At 42.5% G+C, this 18,913-nt stretch overlaps 1 protein-coding gene and 1 long non-coding RNA gene across 3 annotated transcripts in view; one reads left to right on the top strand and one right to left on the bottom strand.

Moving 5' to 3' along the window:
- SMARCAD1 (SNF2 related chromatin remodeling ATPase with DExD box 1) overlaps positions 1-11,773 on the bottom strand; it is a 44,093-nt gene extending 32,320 nt beyond the window's left edge. The window contains exons 1-2 of the mRNA XM_079990759.1: positions 11,539-11,773; positions 2,679-3,017 (exon numbers count right to left, since the gene is read on the bottom strand). Coding sequence (XP_079846885.1) covers positions 2,679-2,931 — 253 coding nt within the window. The 5' untranslated portion in view covers positions 2,932-3,017; positions 11,539-11,773. The remainder of the gene's footprint in view (positions 1-2,678; positions 3,018-11,538) is intronic.
- The window catches only part of LOC307224435, a 173,692-nt gene that overhangs the window by 139,298 nt on the left and 15,481 nt on the right, over positions 1-18,913 (top strand). The window lies entirely within an intron of this gene.

The raw sequence follows: 18,913 nt of genomic DNA, 5'->3' as shown, positions 1-18,913 counted from the left end.
CTGCCATATGGTAACAGGATCTTAGAACTAGATATATTTATTCGAGTAGGGGGATAACGCCCACCCCCCCGAAAAAATATCAAGAAATAACTTGCAACTTAGCAGTAGATTTTGAATTAGAAAAATGCAGCTCACACACCTGCTCTGTTTAAAAGTAAAACCAGGATACTACAGAAATCAGACGACACCACCACATGCTCCCCCCACACCAATATTTAATGCTTCATATGACCATCACCAAGCCTAATTAGAGACATATTAAACTCATCAGGGTCAAGCAACAGTCAGATATCGTACCGATTAAGGATAGAGAATAGGGAATAGAGCTGCACAAGACAGCACAAGGGGTGAAGCAAACATTCTCGCAGCTTGCTCTTAATCCCAAAGCCATAGCTATTTTTGCATGTCCATATATTGTTATTTGCTTCATCTGTCCACAGTACAGAGACAAACTTTCCATTGCTCTTATCACCATAGCACAACTGACATTCTGATTTCTACTTAGCTTGTTTGCTTTAAACTCAGGGATATTATGGCACTTGGACCATTACTTCCATGGCATTTTATTTATAGTCTATCTAGCCTAAAATAATTGGTTGAGAGTACTGCATACTCTGTCTGGCAGCAGCTTTCCAATGACTGAGACGGAAGTATTTCCAGCCCCAAGACCCGCAATCTGAGGTGAAGTTGTGGCAACTGGAGCTCAAGACCTTCTACATTCAGAAGAGTTTGCTTTATCACTGAGCTATACTGCTGTATCACTGAGATACAGTCCACAGACTAAATTTAGTGTGAACATTCCAAATTAAGCTGCCCTGTTAGACACAGTCAATGATCATTTCGCACTGAGGTGCCATTTCCAGCCACCACGTTTGTCAGCGGAGTACGCATAAGAGCGCCCTGCCCCATTATGCCATGCCACACCCTTTTAGCGATGTGTTTAGTGACATTTTTTAGTCACTTCCAGGTTCAGTTGCATTTTATTCAGACACGCATGAATCGGTCGTTACCTGTGCTGTCCATAACAAATTATTTTTAAGAAGTGGGATATGAATGTGTGAATAAAAATTAAAATCTTCAAGTTAGTTTAAGTTTCTGGCTTTTTTCCTGAAGTTAGCAACCATAATTTCCTGGTTCAAACAAAACCAATAAATTATAGTTAGTTACAAGATTCCACATTTCATTAATGAATGCCATGAGAAAAGGGGATGTGCTCATGGGCAAAATGCTTGTTATTAAGCAGAGACTATTAAGCAGAGACAGAATCACCCACACAAAGTCACTGGAAAGCTTTGGTTTGTCACTGCATAATGTGTGTCATAGCTCTCTGAAGCCTTATTACTACAACAGCTCATTCCAAGGAATAAGCTGGATGATACCTCACTAACAAATGAGGAGCAGACACAGTTGTTTCCATTGAACAAAAAAAACCCACCCTGACTCAGCAAAAGCAATGAAATGTATATGACTATACAATTATTACCTATGGACACTTGAAGTAATTCCCATAACAAACTCATTCTACATTTGGTGGGGAAATGTTCCCACTCATCCATAAACAATTATCATTTTATTTCTTTATAAATAAAGCACCCCCTCCCCAAAAGAGTTTACAATCTAGATTTTTGCAATTTCGGGGGGGAAGGGAGAGAGATAATAGCTAAGGGTTACAAGGGATAGATGTGGTGAACTAATTCGGTTAATAAAACCATTTACTATATTGCTCCTCATTGGCTTTTATCCTCTTCCCCCATTGTATTTGTTGCTCCCCTCGTATTTTTTTACCATATACTAGCAGACCAGTTTCTGCTAGGAGAGATTAGGCACTGGGCCACACCATCCCTATTTGTGCAGTTTCTATGGAGACAGATTTAAATCCATTTCTAAGTTTCCTTTTTCAAAAAGATCTACTGCATTAAAAAAAGCACCTTAAGTGCATACTTTACCTATAAACGTGAAAATTGTCTGTTTTATGCAACAGCTTATTATCCCATATTAATAATAAACTCTAGCTAAAGTTTTCTCTCATATTTTGGGGTGGGGTAGAAAAGCTTTTCATCTTGATTAGATTTATTTCCTTAGCACAGGACTAAGCAAGTATCTATACAACCATACATTGCTCTTAATGTGGTACCCTCTGCTCAGGGAATGGGAGATGGGAGAGACGACATTATCACTGACCAATAAAAATGGCTTTCAAAAGCTATTGTACAGTAGTAATAGCAACAGTGAATGCTTATGTTCACATGTAGAAAATATCAAAGGACTGTCTGCTTTGTTTTCCTACCAAAACAACGTCAATGAATCAGGATGTTGGCAAAGCAGTTTGAATGTTAAGTTATGAGGGTCAAGCCCTATAGGATTTTCTTGCAAGTTCTTAATTAACCCAGATTTCCTAAATGCTTTTGAGAACATGATATTTGATACCAGAGAAAATGAATGTCTAGTCAACCACAGGAATACTCTGCACATAACTAGAGGAATTCAAAGACTGCTCTAGAAATTAAGAGCTGTAAAAGATATAACAAGATACAGCCGCCACATTGCTATCAAAACTTCATTCAGCTGTATGAGTGAAGATCAAACACTAAGCTATCAGCACGAGTACTGCAGACTAAATCAAACTGGTTGTGTATAGACTTTCCCTTCATTTATAAATCACATATATGAGAACTCACCAGTTTTCTCAGACACATCAGATGCTGGGGTGGCTGGTTTACTAATGTGATCAGGAACATTGTCATTTTCTTCACCAACAGATGCAGCACCATCTTTTGAAGGAGGAGAACATGTGGTATCCTTATCTACTGCATCCAAAGAAGTAGAAGAAGCCTCCTCCTGATCTGCAGAAAGGCCAGGGGAAGGGGCACTCTCTTCCTCCACACATGACTTCCTTTCAAAGCGAAAGCGGTTCAGGTTAAGCAGACTCATGATTGGCCTTCCACTTCTGTCACAGATTATGGAGTTCAATTTAAAATCCCTCGGGCTTACGATAGCACCATATAAATCAAGAGTAGCTAGAGATCTAAAAACAAAACAAAACCCAAAGGGTGAGGTGGGAGATACATGATAGAGCAAGAAAATACAATGGAAGATCCTTATTTGTAGGCATTCATTCATTCAATAAATTTCTATACTGTCTTGGGTCATGAATAACCTCAGGGTAGTTTACACCTATAAAACTTAAGATGTATTGAAACTATAAAACACACAGTAAAAAGTTAGGCCATGTACAAAAGAGGAGAAAGCAGTCTCCAATTATAAATGGGCAACATTGATTAACTACTCCCAAATGCCTTAGTGAACTAATGTATCTCCAACTATTGCCAATGTAGACATCAACCACATTTCTGACCAGGGGGAGTTCCATAACCAGAATGCCAGCACAGAAAAGGAACAACCACAGTTACCTCTACTCTGGGCTATGGCAGGTTTCCACAGCTAGAAAAAGAAGTGCTATTCCACTGATGCCATCTCAGCATCAAGTGATGCTGATGGATCTAAGAGTATCCCCAGACTTCAAACCTGCTACTTCAAGGAAAGTGCAATCCTGTCTAGAACAGGTCATCTACTTACTTCCAAGACACATGACGGCTCTTAAGCAACTCACTAGTGCCTCCAAGCTAACCTGTACAGTCTCCAACAATTCTGATGAAAAAGAAGAACTAGAGCTGGGATTCATCCACACACTGATAATGCTGTGCCCTAGATCCCTGGATGACCTCACTCAGATACTTCATATAGATCAGAGTGGGGAATCTTCAGTCTGTGGGTCAACTAGGCTCACCAGGCTGTTATTCCCAAACCATGCATAGCCATGCATCTGCTAGTGACACAGGCTGCAACGGCTAAGCAGTCTAGGTGGCAGGAATAAATCTCCACTCATTACTTTCCCCCTCTTTCTACACCTGCTTAAAGGAGAAGCAGAGCACTGTTTGAACCAGCCTCCCCCATCCTTCAAGGAAAAGGAAGTTTGATTCAAATGGCACTTTGCCACTGGAGGCATGGCTATTATATTAAAATGCTTATCTTCAAAGTGCTGTTTCAGTGCCTCCCTACTTCTTTAAAGGGCGCTTGGGAGGAAGTCTGAATAGGCTGGATCTTCCTCACCTCACCCCATCCCACTCCTATACAGGGGGAAATGATCCAATCAAGGTAAATTCCATCCTTAAATCTCTGTCCCCTTCCCCAGCAGCAGAAAGGATGGGTTAAAGGTGCTTCACTTTAGCTGTGGTGACTGCTGCCTTGTGCAGAAAATTATCGGAATTAGAACTCCTGAGGGAATAAAGGTGGCAGTCGTTGTGTGGTCTGGAGACTCCAAACAGAGGTGAAGAAGCCTAAGTGAGGAGTTCATAGTAGTAAGGCTGACATTATAATCTTAAGAGGGCCTTGCTGTGATCATAAAAAGCAGTGGGAGACTCCCAAAGCCTTCTGCAAAACTCTCAAAAGCCTTTTGGAGTCTCCCCCTCTCTCTTTAAAGATCAAAGAAACATTGGGCATAAAAGAAAATGGGAGGGAGATCCAGCTGAAATTGGGGGGAAAGGGATTTTGGCAGACAGGCACCCTGTCCAAAAGGTTTCCCATTGCCGATATAGATGTTAACAAGCATGAGGACAAGATGGAACCTTGCAATACACCATGGTGCAAGTGCCAGGTAGTCAGGCAGTAGTCACCCAATGCCACTTTCTAGAAACAGTCCTGCACCTTGGTGGATCTCTCACACACCTTCAGAAGAGAAGATTTAACATCTTCTTGGACACCCCCACCCCACCCCCAAGTCAATCTCTCCGTTTAGCTTTCATAAGTCATAATGAGCAAGGATCAACAGCGCACGAAGCTGGCCAAACACCTTCAAGTGCCTTGTCCACAAGAACTTGAAAGGATCCCATACAACTTGATTAGCTGATGATCTGGAAACTCCCCCAGAGTTTTATTAATTGCCCATATTTCCCTTAAAGTGCCTTACAAATTTATCACAACAAGCCTCTGAGGGTTTTTGATATTTTCACCTTGGAAAAGCTCTGCAGGATGGTTACTTGATGATGCAATGGAAGAGGGCATATATATTTTATTTGTCACAATTGCTGCCATATGGCAGGCATTATTATGTGCTCTCACCTGTGCCCTTTTACTATACAATGTGTGCCACATATGCTTCAGTCACCACCCTGGTCAGCTGTGACCAAGGTACATGAGTGGGTTGGCAGAGAATGGATGGATTTCGCTTTCTCCAGCAGCCTGTTGGCAATCCACACCTGTTAAGCAATTAATACCCTGCATTTCCATGCAGGCTGCAGAATACGATTTCCCTATTCTATGGCAAGCATGGAAACACAGGATACTATGATTACTTACCTTTCTAAAATATTTGTAGGCTACCTTTTAAGGTCAACCCCCCTCAAAATTATTTCCAACATGTAGATTCACAAGATATAATCAGCAGTAACTTTAAAACTATAAAACACCTGCTGTATACAGCAGATTTTAAAGGTTAATATTCTATTGAAGCCATAACTTTTTCTTTTAGGGTTAATTAATAGGATGCACAACTGAAAAGGGACTATGGAAAATTATTATAATATATGATTACAGAAGTAAGATTGTTATATGCACAAAGATGGAAAGATACAGCCCTACCTACTATAGATGAATGGTTAGTAAAATTATTGGACATAGCTGAGATAGCAAAGTTAACGTGTTTAATTGGAGAGAAATCATTATTGATATTTATTAAAGATTGGAAATTTCTTATGAACATTTTGAATGAATGACAAAATGAACTTGTCATATCTGGATTTGAAGATTGACAAAATATTGGCTTAAAGAAAATAGCACCGTTGGATGTTAATGAATGAATACTATACAATATTTAGATGAAGGACAGAGAACTGGAAGTCTTTTAACCTTTTTTTTCACACACACATCCCACTCTCTCCTTTCCCTCTACTTTCTTCTCCTTTGTGATTCTGTTTCCTTTTAGATTAGATTTTTAAAGTATTTCTTTTATTCTGGTGTATTATAAAAAGATACTTTGTATTGGGTATGAACTTTCATATATCTTTGGATAAGTATCAATAAAAATAGAGACTTAAAAAACCCCACAACACACCATAAAATTAACTTTACTAAACAAAGAGAACTAGCATAAGCACTAACTGCAAACAACATTTGTCCCAGTATGAATGAAATCAGATAACTAAAACTAATGCAGTTGGGATATTGTTTATGAGTTTTTGCTGGGGGATTTTGTTGCTGTTATTGATTATTATTATTTTTCGTATCCTTATTTTTAGATCTTATTATCATTCATGATTTATGTGGCAATTGTTCAGTTTGGCTGTCTATATTTGATGTGTTTTATTTATTGTTTATTACTACTTTTGTTAGGTTTGTAATTATGTAAATCCTTTAATGTTGTAAGCCACCTTGAGCATGGTTTTAGCTATGGAAAGGTAGCATACAAATAAAATGATGATGATATACAGCAACCCAATAAAACATTTCTTTATGAAATGGCAAATGTAGGGCCTGCTTAAAGGTCTGCAAAAAGTGAAGGTGGTTTATGTATTTCCATGGAAGCCGGGTTCCACAGGTGTTGGGCCACTGTCGTAAAGTCCCTATCCCTTGTGCCCACCTGCTTATTTGCTTTCACAAATGGGCACACAAGTAGAGACCCTGATACAAGCAGCCCAATACTGAAGATTATTTCACGTAACCTGACCACAAACCATTTAAGGCCTTAAGGGAGCCAGGGTGGTGTGCAGTGCTTCGAGTCTCGGATTAGGACCCAGGAGACTAGAGTTCAGATCCTCACTTGGGCATGAAGTTCACTGGGTGATCTTGGGCCAAACACTGACCTCACAGGGTTGTTGTGAGGATTAATTGACGAGGGAGAGAACAATGCATACCACCTTGAGCTCATTGGAGAAAAAGATGGGATATAAATGCATAAATTAAATACCAGCACTTTGAACTGGATCATAGGTTTACCACATACTGACCAACCAGCCCTCACCAATACTCAGTATTTTGCATTTTCTGCAAACTGACTTTTCTAAACCATCTTTAAAGGCAGGCCCATACAGAATGCTTTACAGTAGTCCAGCTTGGTTATCACTTGTGAATGGTTCACTAAGACAAGGTCTCTCCTCTCTAAATAGGGGTCGAAGTTGGCACACCAGCCTAAATTGGTAAAAAGCAGTTGGCCACTCCTGCCACCTGAACTTTCCCATTTAGTGCTGAGTCCAAAACTCCCCAACTCCATACTTCGTCATTCAGGGGAGTGCAAGCCTATCTAACAGCAGCAAACTTCCATCCAGAGAACTCTATTTACCACCCCACAGTATTTCCTTGTCTGCATTAAGCCCCAGCCTATTCACTCTTATCCAGCTCTAAACCACTTCCCAGACAGTGAGGCAAGAGTTCCATAACCTCCATGGAATGAATAGATGGAAATGATATGGAGGTAGAGTGTCTACTGCATAGTGATGACACTTTAGCCCAAACCTCCAGGAAACTTCCCCCAGTGGTTTCATGCAGATGTTAAATGTGTGAGAGTCAAGATGCTCCACTATACATATTCATTATAAGGCACTACATATGTTAACAGATACAGTGGTACCTTGGTTTACTAACTTAATCTATTCCAGAAGTCCATTCTTAAACCAAAGCATTCTTAAACCAAGGCATGCTTTCCCACAGCAGCCGGAGACTCAATTTACAAATGGAACACACTCAACGGGCAGCGAGGTAAGTTTACAAATCAAAACACCTACAGTGGTACCTCGGGTTACAGACGCTTCAGGTTACAGATGCTTCAGGTTACCAGGCGACCAGAACTCTATAAGAGTACAGTGGTACCTTGGGTTAAGAACAGTTTCAAAAAAAAAAAAAAAAGTTTTCAAAAAAAAAAACAGTTAAAAAAAAGAGAACAGTTTCAGGTTAAGAACGGACCTCCAGAACGAATTAAGTTCTTAACCCAAGGTACCACTGTACTTCCAGGTTTGCAGCGTTCTTAATCCAAGTTGTTCATAAACTAAGCTGTCCTTAAACCAAGGTACCACTGTATAATGCATAGTGGAAGCTTCCCTAACATCAGTTTCCGAGACTTATCCTCCAAAAAGGACTGAAGCCACAGTAACACTGCGCCTCCTCAGCCCAACCCATACTGATAGTTCAGAAAATACCAAGGCCAATAGCACTAAAAGACACTGAGAGGTCAATAACACATAGGACTGGACTCTCCACCCCTTAAATCCATTCTCCAATGCAAGTAATCCATCAGGTCAATCAAGGCTGTTTCAAAATCAGCCTGAAACAGATCATCAGCATCATCTAATATCACCTGGAGTTGATAAACCATCACAGACTCCAGCATCTTGTTCATTAATGGCAGGTAACTGGACAGTAACTATCTGAGATCCATAGTTCCAGCCCAGCCCAAACAAATTTTAGTAACTAGGAAGGGCATTGATCACTAGAACATGTGGTAGGCCTCAATCCTGCAAAGAGTGGTACTGTCTTCAAGTTGTTCTAGTCCCATCTATTTCAAACTACGTCAAATCTATGGTTTCCAAGTCAGCACATACGCAAGCAACTTTATAACTGAAATGTGCAAGCAAACTGATCACAGTGGGCCTTCAAGGGTTCCAGTTTTTGCAACCCAGTGTCTACACCCCCCCAAAAAAAAACACTACTGGATGGCATTGAGAAAACACAATGGTGATGGAAAAGTCAGTATTTTTCACTTACATCACCACAATGAAGAATGACTGAAAATGAACTCTTACTTGTATTCAGTCATATTGTTTATGAATCTTCCACCATTCATTCTAATCATCAGCCCTGCTGTCTCATCATCCTCAGCTTCTTGGAATACCAATAAACTGGCTTTACTCTACAACTGGATGGAATCCACACATTCCAAGCAGAGCCCAAAGTATTGCGTGGTATCACAGAAATAGCATAAAGTTAATTTTTGTGAAAGCACCACAGCTACAGGACATAGCTAAGGGTGCCTACTGAAAAGAGTTAGGGTCCTAAACCAATATTAAACTGCTTCTGAACAAAATAAAAAAAAAAATTCCTTCCAGTAGCACCTTAAAGACCAACTAAGTTAGTTCTTGGTATGAGCTTTCGTGTGCATGCACACTTCTTCAGATACACTGAAACAGAAGTCACCAGACCCTTCTATATAGTGAGAAGGTGGGGAGGGGTATTACTCAGAAGGGTGGTGGGATTGGGTGATTGGCAGATAGCTGTGATGAGCCTGTTGACGACTCTTAATGACTGCAATAGGTTTTACAGGAAAAAGCAAGGGGTGAGAAGGTGAAAAATGGCTTTGTCATGTATAATGAGATAAGAATCCAATGTCTTTGTTCAGACCAGGTCTCTCCATGGTTTTAAGTTTGGTAATAAGTTGCAATTCAACTTATTATCTGAAGAAGTGTGCATGCACACGAAAGCTCATACCAAGAACTAACTTAGTTGGTCTTTAAGGTGCTACTGGAAGGAAAAAAAATTTTATTTTGTTTTGACTATGGCAGACCAACACGGCTACCTATCTGTAACTGCTTCTGAACAGATAGGCAGCATCCTCCCTAACACATAGAGCATTCAAACAAAACAAATGGAAAATGTCCTAGTCTGTACTGACTTTAAAATGCTGGATTCCAGCTGTGAGGCAGTTTTAGGGCACTTCTGTTTTTTTTAAAATTATTATTTATTAAATTTATTATTTGTTAAATGTATTATACTTGTATACCGCCCTATACCCATAGATCTCAGGGCACTTTTAAATTGCGATTTCCTCATGTTTTATCAGGCTGAGGTTTCAATCTGCCTGAAAGGGACCCCCAAAGGTCATCCAGTCCAACTCCCCCCGCCCCCCGTTTTGCAATGCAGGAATCTCAACCGAAGCATCAATGTCTGAGAGCTGCTCACTAGTGATAGAAGCAAATGCAAAGTCTGGCAAGATCTCTTCAAGCTTCCACACACCTTGACATTTATTTTAGAAACCGGCTCACACGGCAACATCAGAGCAACAGAAAGAGTGAGCGTGGGGAGGAGTGGGGGGAACAGGGAATATTTTATATAATAATAATAATAATAATAATAATAATAATAATTTATTATTTATACCCCGCCCATCTGGCTGGGTTTCCCCAGCCACTCTGGGTGGCTTCCAGCAGAATATTAAAATACAATGATTCATCAAATATTAAAAGCTTCCCTAAACAGGGCTGCCTTCAGATGTCTTCTAAAAGTCTGATAGTTGTTTATTTCTTTGACATCTGAGGGGAGGGTGTTCCACAGGGCAGGTGCCACTACTGAGAAGGCCCTCTGCCTGGTTCCCTGTAACTTTGCTTCTCGCAGCGAGGGAACCGCCAGAAGGTCCTTGGAGCTGCACCTCAGTGTTCAGGCTGAACGACAGGGGTGGAGACACTCCTTTGGGTATACTGGACTGAGGCCGTTTAGGGCTTTAAAGGTCAGCACCAACACTGAATTATGCCCGGAAACGTACTGGGAGCATGTAGGTTTTTCAGGACTGGTGTTATGTGGTCTCGACAGCCACTCCCAGGCACCAGTCTAGCTGCCACATTCTGGATTAGTTGCAGTTTCTGGGTCACCTTCAAAGATAGCCCCACGTAGAGAACATTGCAGTAGACCAAGTGGGAGATACACCACTCTGGAGAGACAGTCTGCGGGCAGGTAGGGTCTCAGCCTGCGTACCTGATGTCCAGCTGTCCTGGACACAGAATTGATCTGCGCCTCCATGGACAGCTGTGAGTCCAAAATGACTCCCAGGCTGTGCACCTTCAGGGGCACAGTTACCCCATTCAGGACCAGGGAGTCCTCCACACCTGCCCGCCCCCTGTCCCCCAAGAACAGAACTTCTGTCTTGTCAGGATTCAACCTCAACCTGTTAGCCGCCATCCATCCTCCAACCAGCCACACAGGATCTTCACCACCATCACTGGTTCTGATTTAAAAGAGAGGTAGAGCTTTCGACAGAGAGGTAAAACCTCCATTCTAAGTAAACACTCGCTCGGCAGCGCTTCCTTCTGCCTCCATAATCCGGCCGGCCTTAAATCCCTCCACACACACACACACACACACACCCGGCCCCCCAATGCCTCGGGGGTTTAGGCTCCGAGAGTCCGCACACACACACACACACATCCCAACGCCCCCCTATCGCTCGGCCCTCCAAATCCCGGCCTCTCCTTCTTCCCCACACAATAGTCGTCCTGCCTTCCACCATCTTCCCTCGCGAGAAAGGGGGGGGGGGGGAGGGAAACGCCACTTTTGTCGCCTGGGCAGGGTGAGGAAGACATTCCGCCCCAGATTAAGGCACATTTCCTCACAAACCACCTCGCTCCCCCCGTCGAGCAAATAGCCTGTGAGGCAAACAAAAGATGGGAATGGGGGGAGGGGGGAGGAAAAGGGGGCCGGCGCCGCCCCCCCCACCCTCTTTCTCCCTCCCTCCCTCCCTCCCTCTCTCCCCCCTCACAACAACACCGGGTGCTTCTTCCTTACCCCGCCCCCGCTCCGAGGAGGCGCGCGAGCCTTTCCAGAGCGCCGGCCAGCGGCGACGGCAAAAAGGGAGGGGAAGGGGGGGGGGGAGAAAGAGCGGGCTGTGCCGAAGGGATGACGGCGGCGGCGGCAGCGGCGGCGGCGACAATGACGGCGAAGGCCGGCCTCAGCCAGCGAGCTCGGCAAGGCGAACGATAGAGACGGAGGGGAGAGAAAGGCGAGAGAGGGATAGAGAGAGAGAGAGGCGAGCCGGGAGGATGGGGCGGGGGGGGGGAGGGGGCGTTGAGAAAAGAGAGAAAGAAAGGGAGGATTGTACCCCAAAAGCGGCGCCTAGTGATGACCTCACTGAGTTCCCTTCGTTTTTCCCAGCATTCCTCTCTTTCTCTATCCGGCTTTTTTGTTGCTTGTTTATTTATTTAGATATTTATCCACCATGGCTCTTCGTGTCCTACATGTGACGGGATATATGCATTATACAGAGAGAGAAACAAATACAAATACACACACACACACAAAATACATACACGCATATATATATATGCGCACTCAGACGCGCGTGCACATATATGTACACGCGCGCGCGCACTTCGCCCCCAAAAGCACTCAATAAATTCAGCTGGCTAATTCCGCCCGCTCAGAGGCCTCCGCAGCCCCTTACGGTGCACCCGCGTGGCGGCAGTTGGCTGCCCGAGATCCTCGACTCGAAGGTTTCTTCTGGGTTGCCAAGTCCTAGGCAAGAGTTTAAAGGAGTCCTTAAATCCACATAAATCTGCCTTTAAATTTTCAAGATGGAGACAGCAGAAATGAAGGGAAAGTGAGCTTGATTATTTATATATAGATAGATGTGATGGCATGGAGATGTGAGATTGTGGGTGCTTTCTTGAGAGAGAAGATTATGTATGTATGTAATATGTATATAGTGTGCATATGTATGTGTGTGTAATTATTTAACAAAAATGAATCGGATTATAAAAAAATGAACAGTTTGCCATATAAAACATTAAAATTCCTGATAAAAATAATTTAAAACAAGTATTAAAAACATCAAAGGGATTATCAAAATCAACACTAGCTAAAAAAGAAACAAAACACCTTCAACTTTTACATGTCTGGGTAGGCTTGCCTAAAAAATGTTTTACGCAGGTGCTGAAAACAGAGCTAGTGTGGCGTAGTGGTTAGTGCTGGACTAGGATGTGGGAGACCAGGGTTCGAATCTCCACTCTGCCATGAAGCTCAATGGGCCAGTCACTGCCTCTCAGCCAAACCTAACTCATAGGGCTGTTGTGGGATTAAATGAAGGGGGGGACGACGACCATATATATTGCTTTAACTCTTTGGAGAAAAAGGCAGTATATAAATGCAATGAATAAATATAGTGAAGGTGCCTGCCTGATGCTTATAGGCAGGGAGTTCAGAAGTGTAGGTGCTGCCATGCTAAAATACATTTGCAGATTGTGTATTATATGGCAGCTGTAACACAGCCAGTTCCACAGGTAGAAGTGGGCATAGGCAAGTAAACTGATCCCAGCTGTTAAGGGTTTAATATACTAATTGTAAAACATTAAACATTGCCTGGTAGCAAATAGACAACCAGTATAGATCTGTGAGCAGAGGTATTATATGCTGACAGGGTCTTACTCCTGTCAACAACTGTGCCACAGCATTCTGCATTAACTGCAGCTTCCAGATGAAGTGCAAGGGAGGCTCCACATAGAGTGCACTGCAGTAATCCAACCTTGAAGTCACTAGTGACTGAATTACTGTGGTCAAGCTCTCCAGCTGTAGTTGGTTGCACCAGCTGCAGCAGGTAAAAGACATTTCTAGCTCCTGAGGTAACTTGGGCCAGAAGCATCCTCAAAACTGTGTACCTGACCGTTAAGCGGGAGTACAACCCCACCCAGGGCAATAAATTGGCCAATTTATCAGATATTGGAACAACTAAACCATAGTATCTCTGTCTTGCCAGGGTCCAAGATCAACTTATTTCCCCTCATCTATCCCACCACCTCATCCAGGCACCTGTCAAAGGCCTGCATGGCCTTTCCGGAGTCAGATGTTATGGAGAAACAGAATCCAGTGTCATCAGCATAGTGTTATAAGAAAAAACTGCTCCTTTATCCCTTATGGGGTATCCAAGAGCCCGTATAGAGTCCTTATGTAGGTTTTCTATCAGTAGGAGAAAATAACAGAGGCCAAACAGAGAATATTGAGAAGCAAAGCAGCTAGTAAGCATGATCTTTATTAAACTGTTGCAACAGGGTCCCCCACTCACCCCATGCAGGAGAGGAACAACCAGAACAATTGTGTCCAAGCTCTTATATAGACATTTGAAATTGCCTCCCCTGTAGCTCAAGACCATCCCCCAAAATATCATACATACATCACAGAAGGAGGTGGTCCCCAGCAGAAATTTGAGTGTGTTGCTTCTCTCCTGTCTGCCAGGATATCTGAAAATACCTTATCTGATTGCCTTTTCTGGGTAGCCTGCCCATTCCTTTGAGATGGTAAATACTTAGTTCCTGAATCTCTTACGCATATTGATCTTGTGTTCAGCTTAACAGATACTTGCCAGACTGTATTTACAGGGAGGTGTAAGCCCCTACTGTCCAAAGACAATTGGAAAACGTTTCACATTTTCTTCCTCCTTGCAGAGAAATATTTGAGGTCAATTTGGGAGAGTCAAAATGGCTTCAGGATTGTTCTCCTGTACTATTTCAGACACATGGTTTATATACTTACGTATGTGTTTGCGTTGTACGTTTATGAACATATATATATATATAGGACCTTACAATTCCTATAAGAATAGTAATCACACCCAACTTACAACAGCAGGACCAGCCCACCCATGAGGTAAGGTGAGTCAACTGCCTCAGGTGGCAGGATCCATAGAACTGGCCTCCAAGGAATGTACTCCCTGCTGTTGATATTTATTCCCCACTCATTCCCGATGTAAATCCTTATTCCCCACTTGTTCCTGATGTAGATTTTCACTCATCCCCTTTTCCCTGGTGTGGGAGGGGATACCATTTTGTGGTTAGCCTCAGTTGCCAAAATGTATTGGGCCTAGCAGTTTCATGTAGATACCTTTTGTCTTGCCAAGTATAGCAGGAAACTCTGAAGTATGACCATAGAATAATAGAATCTTAGAGTTGGAAGGGACCCCAAGGGTCATCTAGTCCAACCCCTGCAATGCAGGAATCTCAACTAAAGCATCCATGACAGATGGCCATCCAACCTCTGCTTAAAAGCCTCCAATGAAGGATGGCAGGATGCTGGGAAGAGCGTTGGTGTGGAGAAGGGTAAAGGCACAATGAAAGTGCAGATTAAATATTAAGAAAACATATAAATAGAATGTGAACAAGGCAAAACTTGTTAGATAATAAAACAACACTTAGTGGAAGTTTGAAAAACCCAGCAGTAGAGAGATCAATTCTTTTATACTGTTGTAATTGCTCACTGTTATTATGATTATAAATATTACTATCTGAGATGACTTCCTGGCAAACAAAGTGAACAGAGGACCAACTGAAGGATCAGGTGCATCAGTCAAAGGTTTGTTTTGTGGGAAACCAACGATTTCTGGATTTTTTTGTTGGTGCTAGTATAAAATTGAAATACAACAGGTTAGAACTGAAGACTTGTCTTTTGGAGAAGATGTCCTAAAAATATAAAGAAGGGACATTGTAACAAAATGAGGAGAAAATGCATGGGGGATCAGCAGAACTATTTGGAAATTTTATCTTGGAGATAGATTTTTCAGTCCCATTAACAAATCACCCAAACCAGTGAAGTAACTTACTTTTCACTTCTTTAGGGTGCAAATGAACTCATCCTATATAAAATGAGCATTGTTGAAATTAACAGGAGTTAAATGCTGAATTGTGCACAACTGCATCCATGATTTTTTAATATGTAAATCTTTATCAGATGCTCCCTAACAGCAACAGCTCACCATTACTCCTGTTTTTCATACAAGGGTCTTAGGCCAGGTAGTAGCAACTATCGAGATAAGTCTGTGGCAAGGGTAGGAAGTGTATCCACCTGTTCTAGATTCAAGTGCTGCTCTTAGTTTCTGGTTAATGATTGCAATGGCCAATAACTTTCTGCTTAAAAAAAAGCTCTCAGGGTGGCTTACAGTTTACAGACTCATGCAAACAACTTCAGTTAAGAAGAAGGAAAGATTTAAAATACAATAAAAGCATTTACAGCAGAAGTATGAAATACTATTGTAAATCCAAGCCAGATGCACTTGGTCTGGCATCAAAAATCTAGTAACGATAGTGCCAGCCACCACAGGAAAGTAATCAAAATGAGCCATCAGGACATTCAGTGCCAGACAGCAAGTGGGGTGGAGCCTGTCCTCCAACTGTGTGTTAATGGGCAGAAACAAAAAGGGTTTAGGATTTTAGGTTTTTGGGGTGATGTAGGCTGGGGAGAAATACTTTTTCAGCCGGTTAGTGGTGACAAGGAAGAAAGAGCATCATGTGGACTAGCTGTGACAGGCTGTAACAAAGAGACAGAACGGCTGATTTCTCTGTCCCAAGATCCAAACCTACTGCCACTATGGGAGAAGCAAGAAACCTTCTTGGAATGTGAATGCTCTAAACTCTCTCCACCTAGACTCAGGTTGTATATGTGTGTAAATAAATCATATACCATAAAGACACCTCAGTCTCTGCTGTGCCTCATTGTCCAAAGGGAAACAAGCCCTTGGAATCTTGCACTCAAATATTAGGGTGGTGTGTAACAATATGTACCATAATTTGGTGTGACAGTGCTCCTCATGTAAGCACATACACATTTTTTGGTGGTTGTTGGATACAATTTATTTTATTGAGCTGGAAAAAATGTTTTATTTTTTTCCACACGTTCACAAAACCCCTGAAGCCCATCCATGGAGCCCCTAGAGGTCCATGGATCACAGATTAAGAATCCCTGATATAGAGGGGAAAATAATCTCGGATGATGGCAGTGATTATACTCTTTCAATTATGGTTTAGTTACTCGTTTTCCTCTCTGCAAATAGCCAGTTGGCACTGTAAAAAAAAAAGTAACTTCTTTGCTTGAATTTTTTAAAAATTGCTCTGAATCCAGTTATTGCAGGAGACTGAACCGCAACACAGGGTCTTCTGTGGAATCTGAAAGGTACGTGTCAGGGCCTGCTTCCAAATCTTGTATAGAATTGGTGGGAGGTACATCTAGTGTTATAAATTGTGAGCAACAAGACAGGCTGTCAACGGCAGATGGGCTTGTACTTGATTGCCAATTAAAACACACACACAAAGATGTTTAAACTAGCTCACACATCTGTAGTTGGCAAAGTGGTGAGCAACTCCATGTGCCGTACATGAGGTTGCTGTGGCAACCACACCATACCTTAATCATAAGTGTTTTGAAGTGAGCGATTGGTGAGTACAGACAGAAGAGGGCCTCAGGTTGAAACTGTCCCATACTATCTCATCTCTTTTGTTTCAAGAGTGCTCTTTTTACTTTCCTCTTGAAAATTTCCAAGCTGACAACTAACTCTCTTCATGCTTCTAGGATTAAAATCAGCAGACAGGCCATACAAATGATAATTGGGCCTTCCCTACAGTCGTCTGTGGGGTGATGGGAAACCATTTAATTCCACCACCAGCCTTTCCCAACAAATGCCAGTACAGCTTGTTGATAAATCATTCTTGTAAAGCACGCTTTGAAGAACGCCCCCCCCCCCAGCGCTGTGTGTGTGTGTGTGTGAGAGAGAGAGAGAGAGAGATTGTGGTCACTTCCAGATTACCTGCTTATTGAGCATTCATCCTGGTTTTCTATGCAAGGAGGTTATGCAGCAATGCATCAAATATTATGCCACACTTCCCAGGGCTCATAAGGAGAGCCTGCTGAATAAGGCCAGTGGCCTATGTCAGGGTGGTCCAACATGTGGCCCAAAGACTGCATGTGGCCCTTGAGGCCTTTGTTGGTGCCCTTTGGCAAAATGTGATTACCCCCCCCCCCCTTCAGCCGTCATGCTAAGCGAGGTGCTGGGCTTTGGAAAAGAGGTGTGAGAGCTCTGCCAGGGCCCTTGAGCCCTCCTTCTGCCTTTCCAAAATCTAGTTGGCACTCCTTCTGCCCAGTGCCTCACTTAGCCAGCTTTGGCTGGAGAGGTGTCCAATTTTGGCCTCGTGCCCCGCTGTTTCCATAACAAGGCAGTGTGCGGCCTATGGGTTCTGTCTCAAAGTACTCTTGTGGCTTACTTGGTATGAAAGTTGGACTGCCCTGGTCTATATAATCCAGCATCTTGTTCTCAAAGTGACCAACCAGAAGAAGCCTGTGGGAAACCTGCAAACAGGACATGAACACAACAGCACTTGTGCCCACCTGTGATTCCCAACAACTGGTATTCAGACGCATACCACCACTGACAGTGGAGGTAGAACATAGCCACTGAATTTGCCTGAACTTTTAAAGCCATCCAAATTGGTGGCCGTCACTATTTTTCAGGGAAGCAAATTCCATGGTTTTACTATGCACTGCATGAAGACGTACTTTCTTTTATCCGTCCTGAAGGATCCAACATTCAGCTTCATTGATGTCCACAAGTTTTAATGTTATAAGAAAGGGAGAAAAAATATTTCTCCATCTATTTGCTCCATGTGAAGCATAATTTTATAAACCTCTGTCATGTCACCTCTTACATTTTCTCTAAACTAAGAAAAGCCCCAAATTTTGTAACCTTCCCTCATAGGGGAGCTGAGTTGAGGCGACTGGAGAACTGTACACAGTACTCCAAATGCAGTCGCACCATAGATTTGTATAATGGCAGTTTTATTATCAATTCCTTGCCACAGCTGGACTAGGCAGACCTTTGGTCTAAGCCAGTAGGGCTCCTTTTATGTTTTTATCCTCTGAAAATTGCTGGAAACATCAGCCAACATATTTCACTTCCTCTCATAACTGCAAAAACTTTTCGTTGATTAATTTTTTTTACCAACTTGATGTCCTGTATGATGGCTGGAGCTGATATGAGTTGTAGCCTAAAACATCTGGAGGGCACTAGGTTGGCAAAGGCTGTCATATCTGATCTCTCCAGGGTGCTTCTGAGAGAGTTGAAATCTGTGGGTTTCAAATGGCCATGTGAAGATCCAAGCCAACTGTGCAGTCCTCTTCATAGTCTCCCCAGGGATGCTGTGTGGACAGAAATGTACCGGCCCTTGCCAGGACCAGTTCTCTGATACAAGTTTAGGCATTACCTTCCAAGAACAGGAAATTGACATAAGGAAATTGCATTAAACTGATTTCTAGCAAAAATAATAAATATTTAAATATTGGACTCAGTCCAGTAAAATTAGTAAGAGTTTGCTGTTTCCCATAATGTCAGACTAGTTGCATTCATGGTTTG

The sequence above is a fragment of the Podarcis cretensis genome, assembly GCF_951804945.1.
Source record: "Podarcis cretensis genome assembly, chromosome: 9".
Taxonomy (NCBI): Eukaryota; Metazoa; Chordata; class Lepidosauria; order Squamata; family Lacertidae; genus Podarcis; species Podarcis cretensis.
Note: the sequence above shows the minus strand (reverse complement) of the source record. Positions and strands in the feature narration are given on the sequence as shown.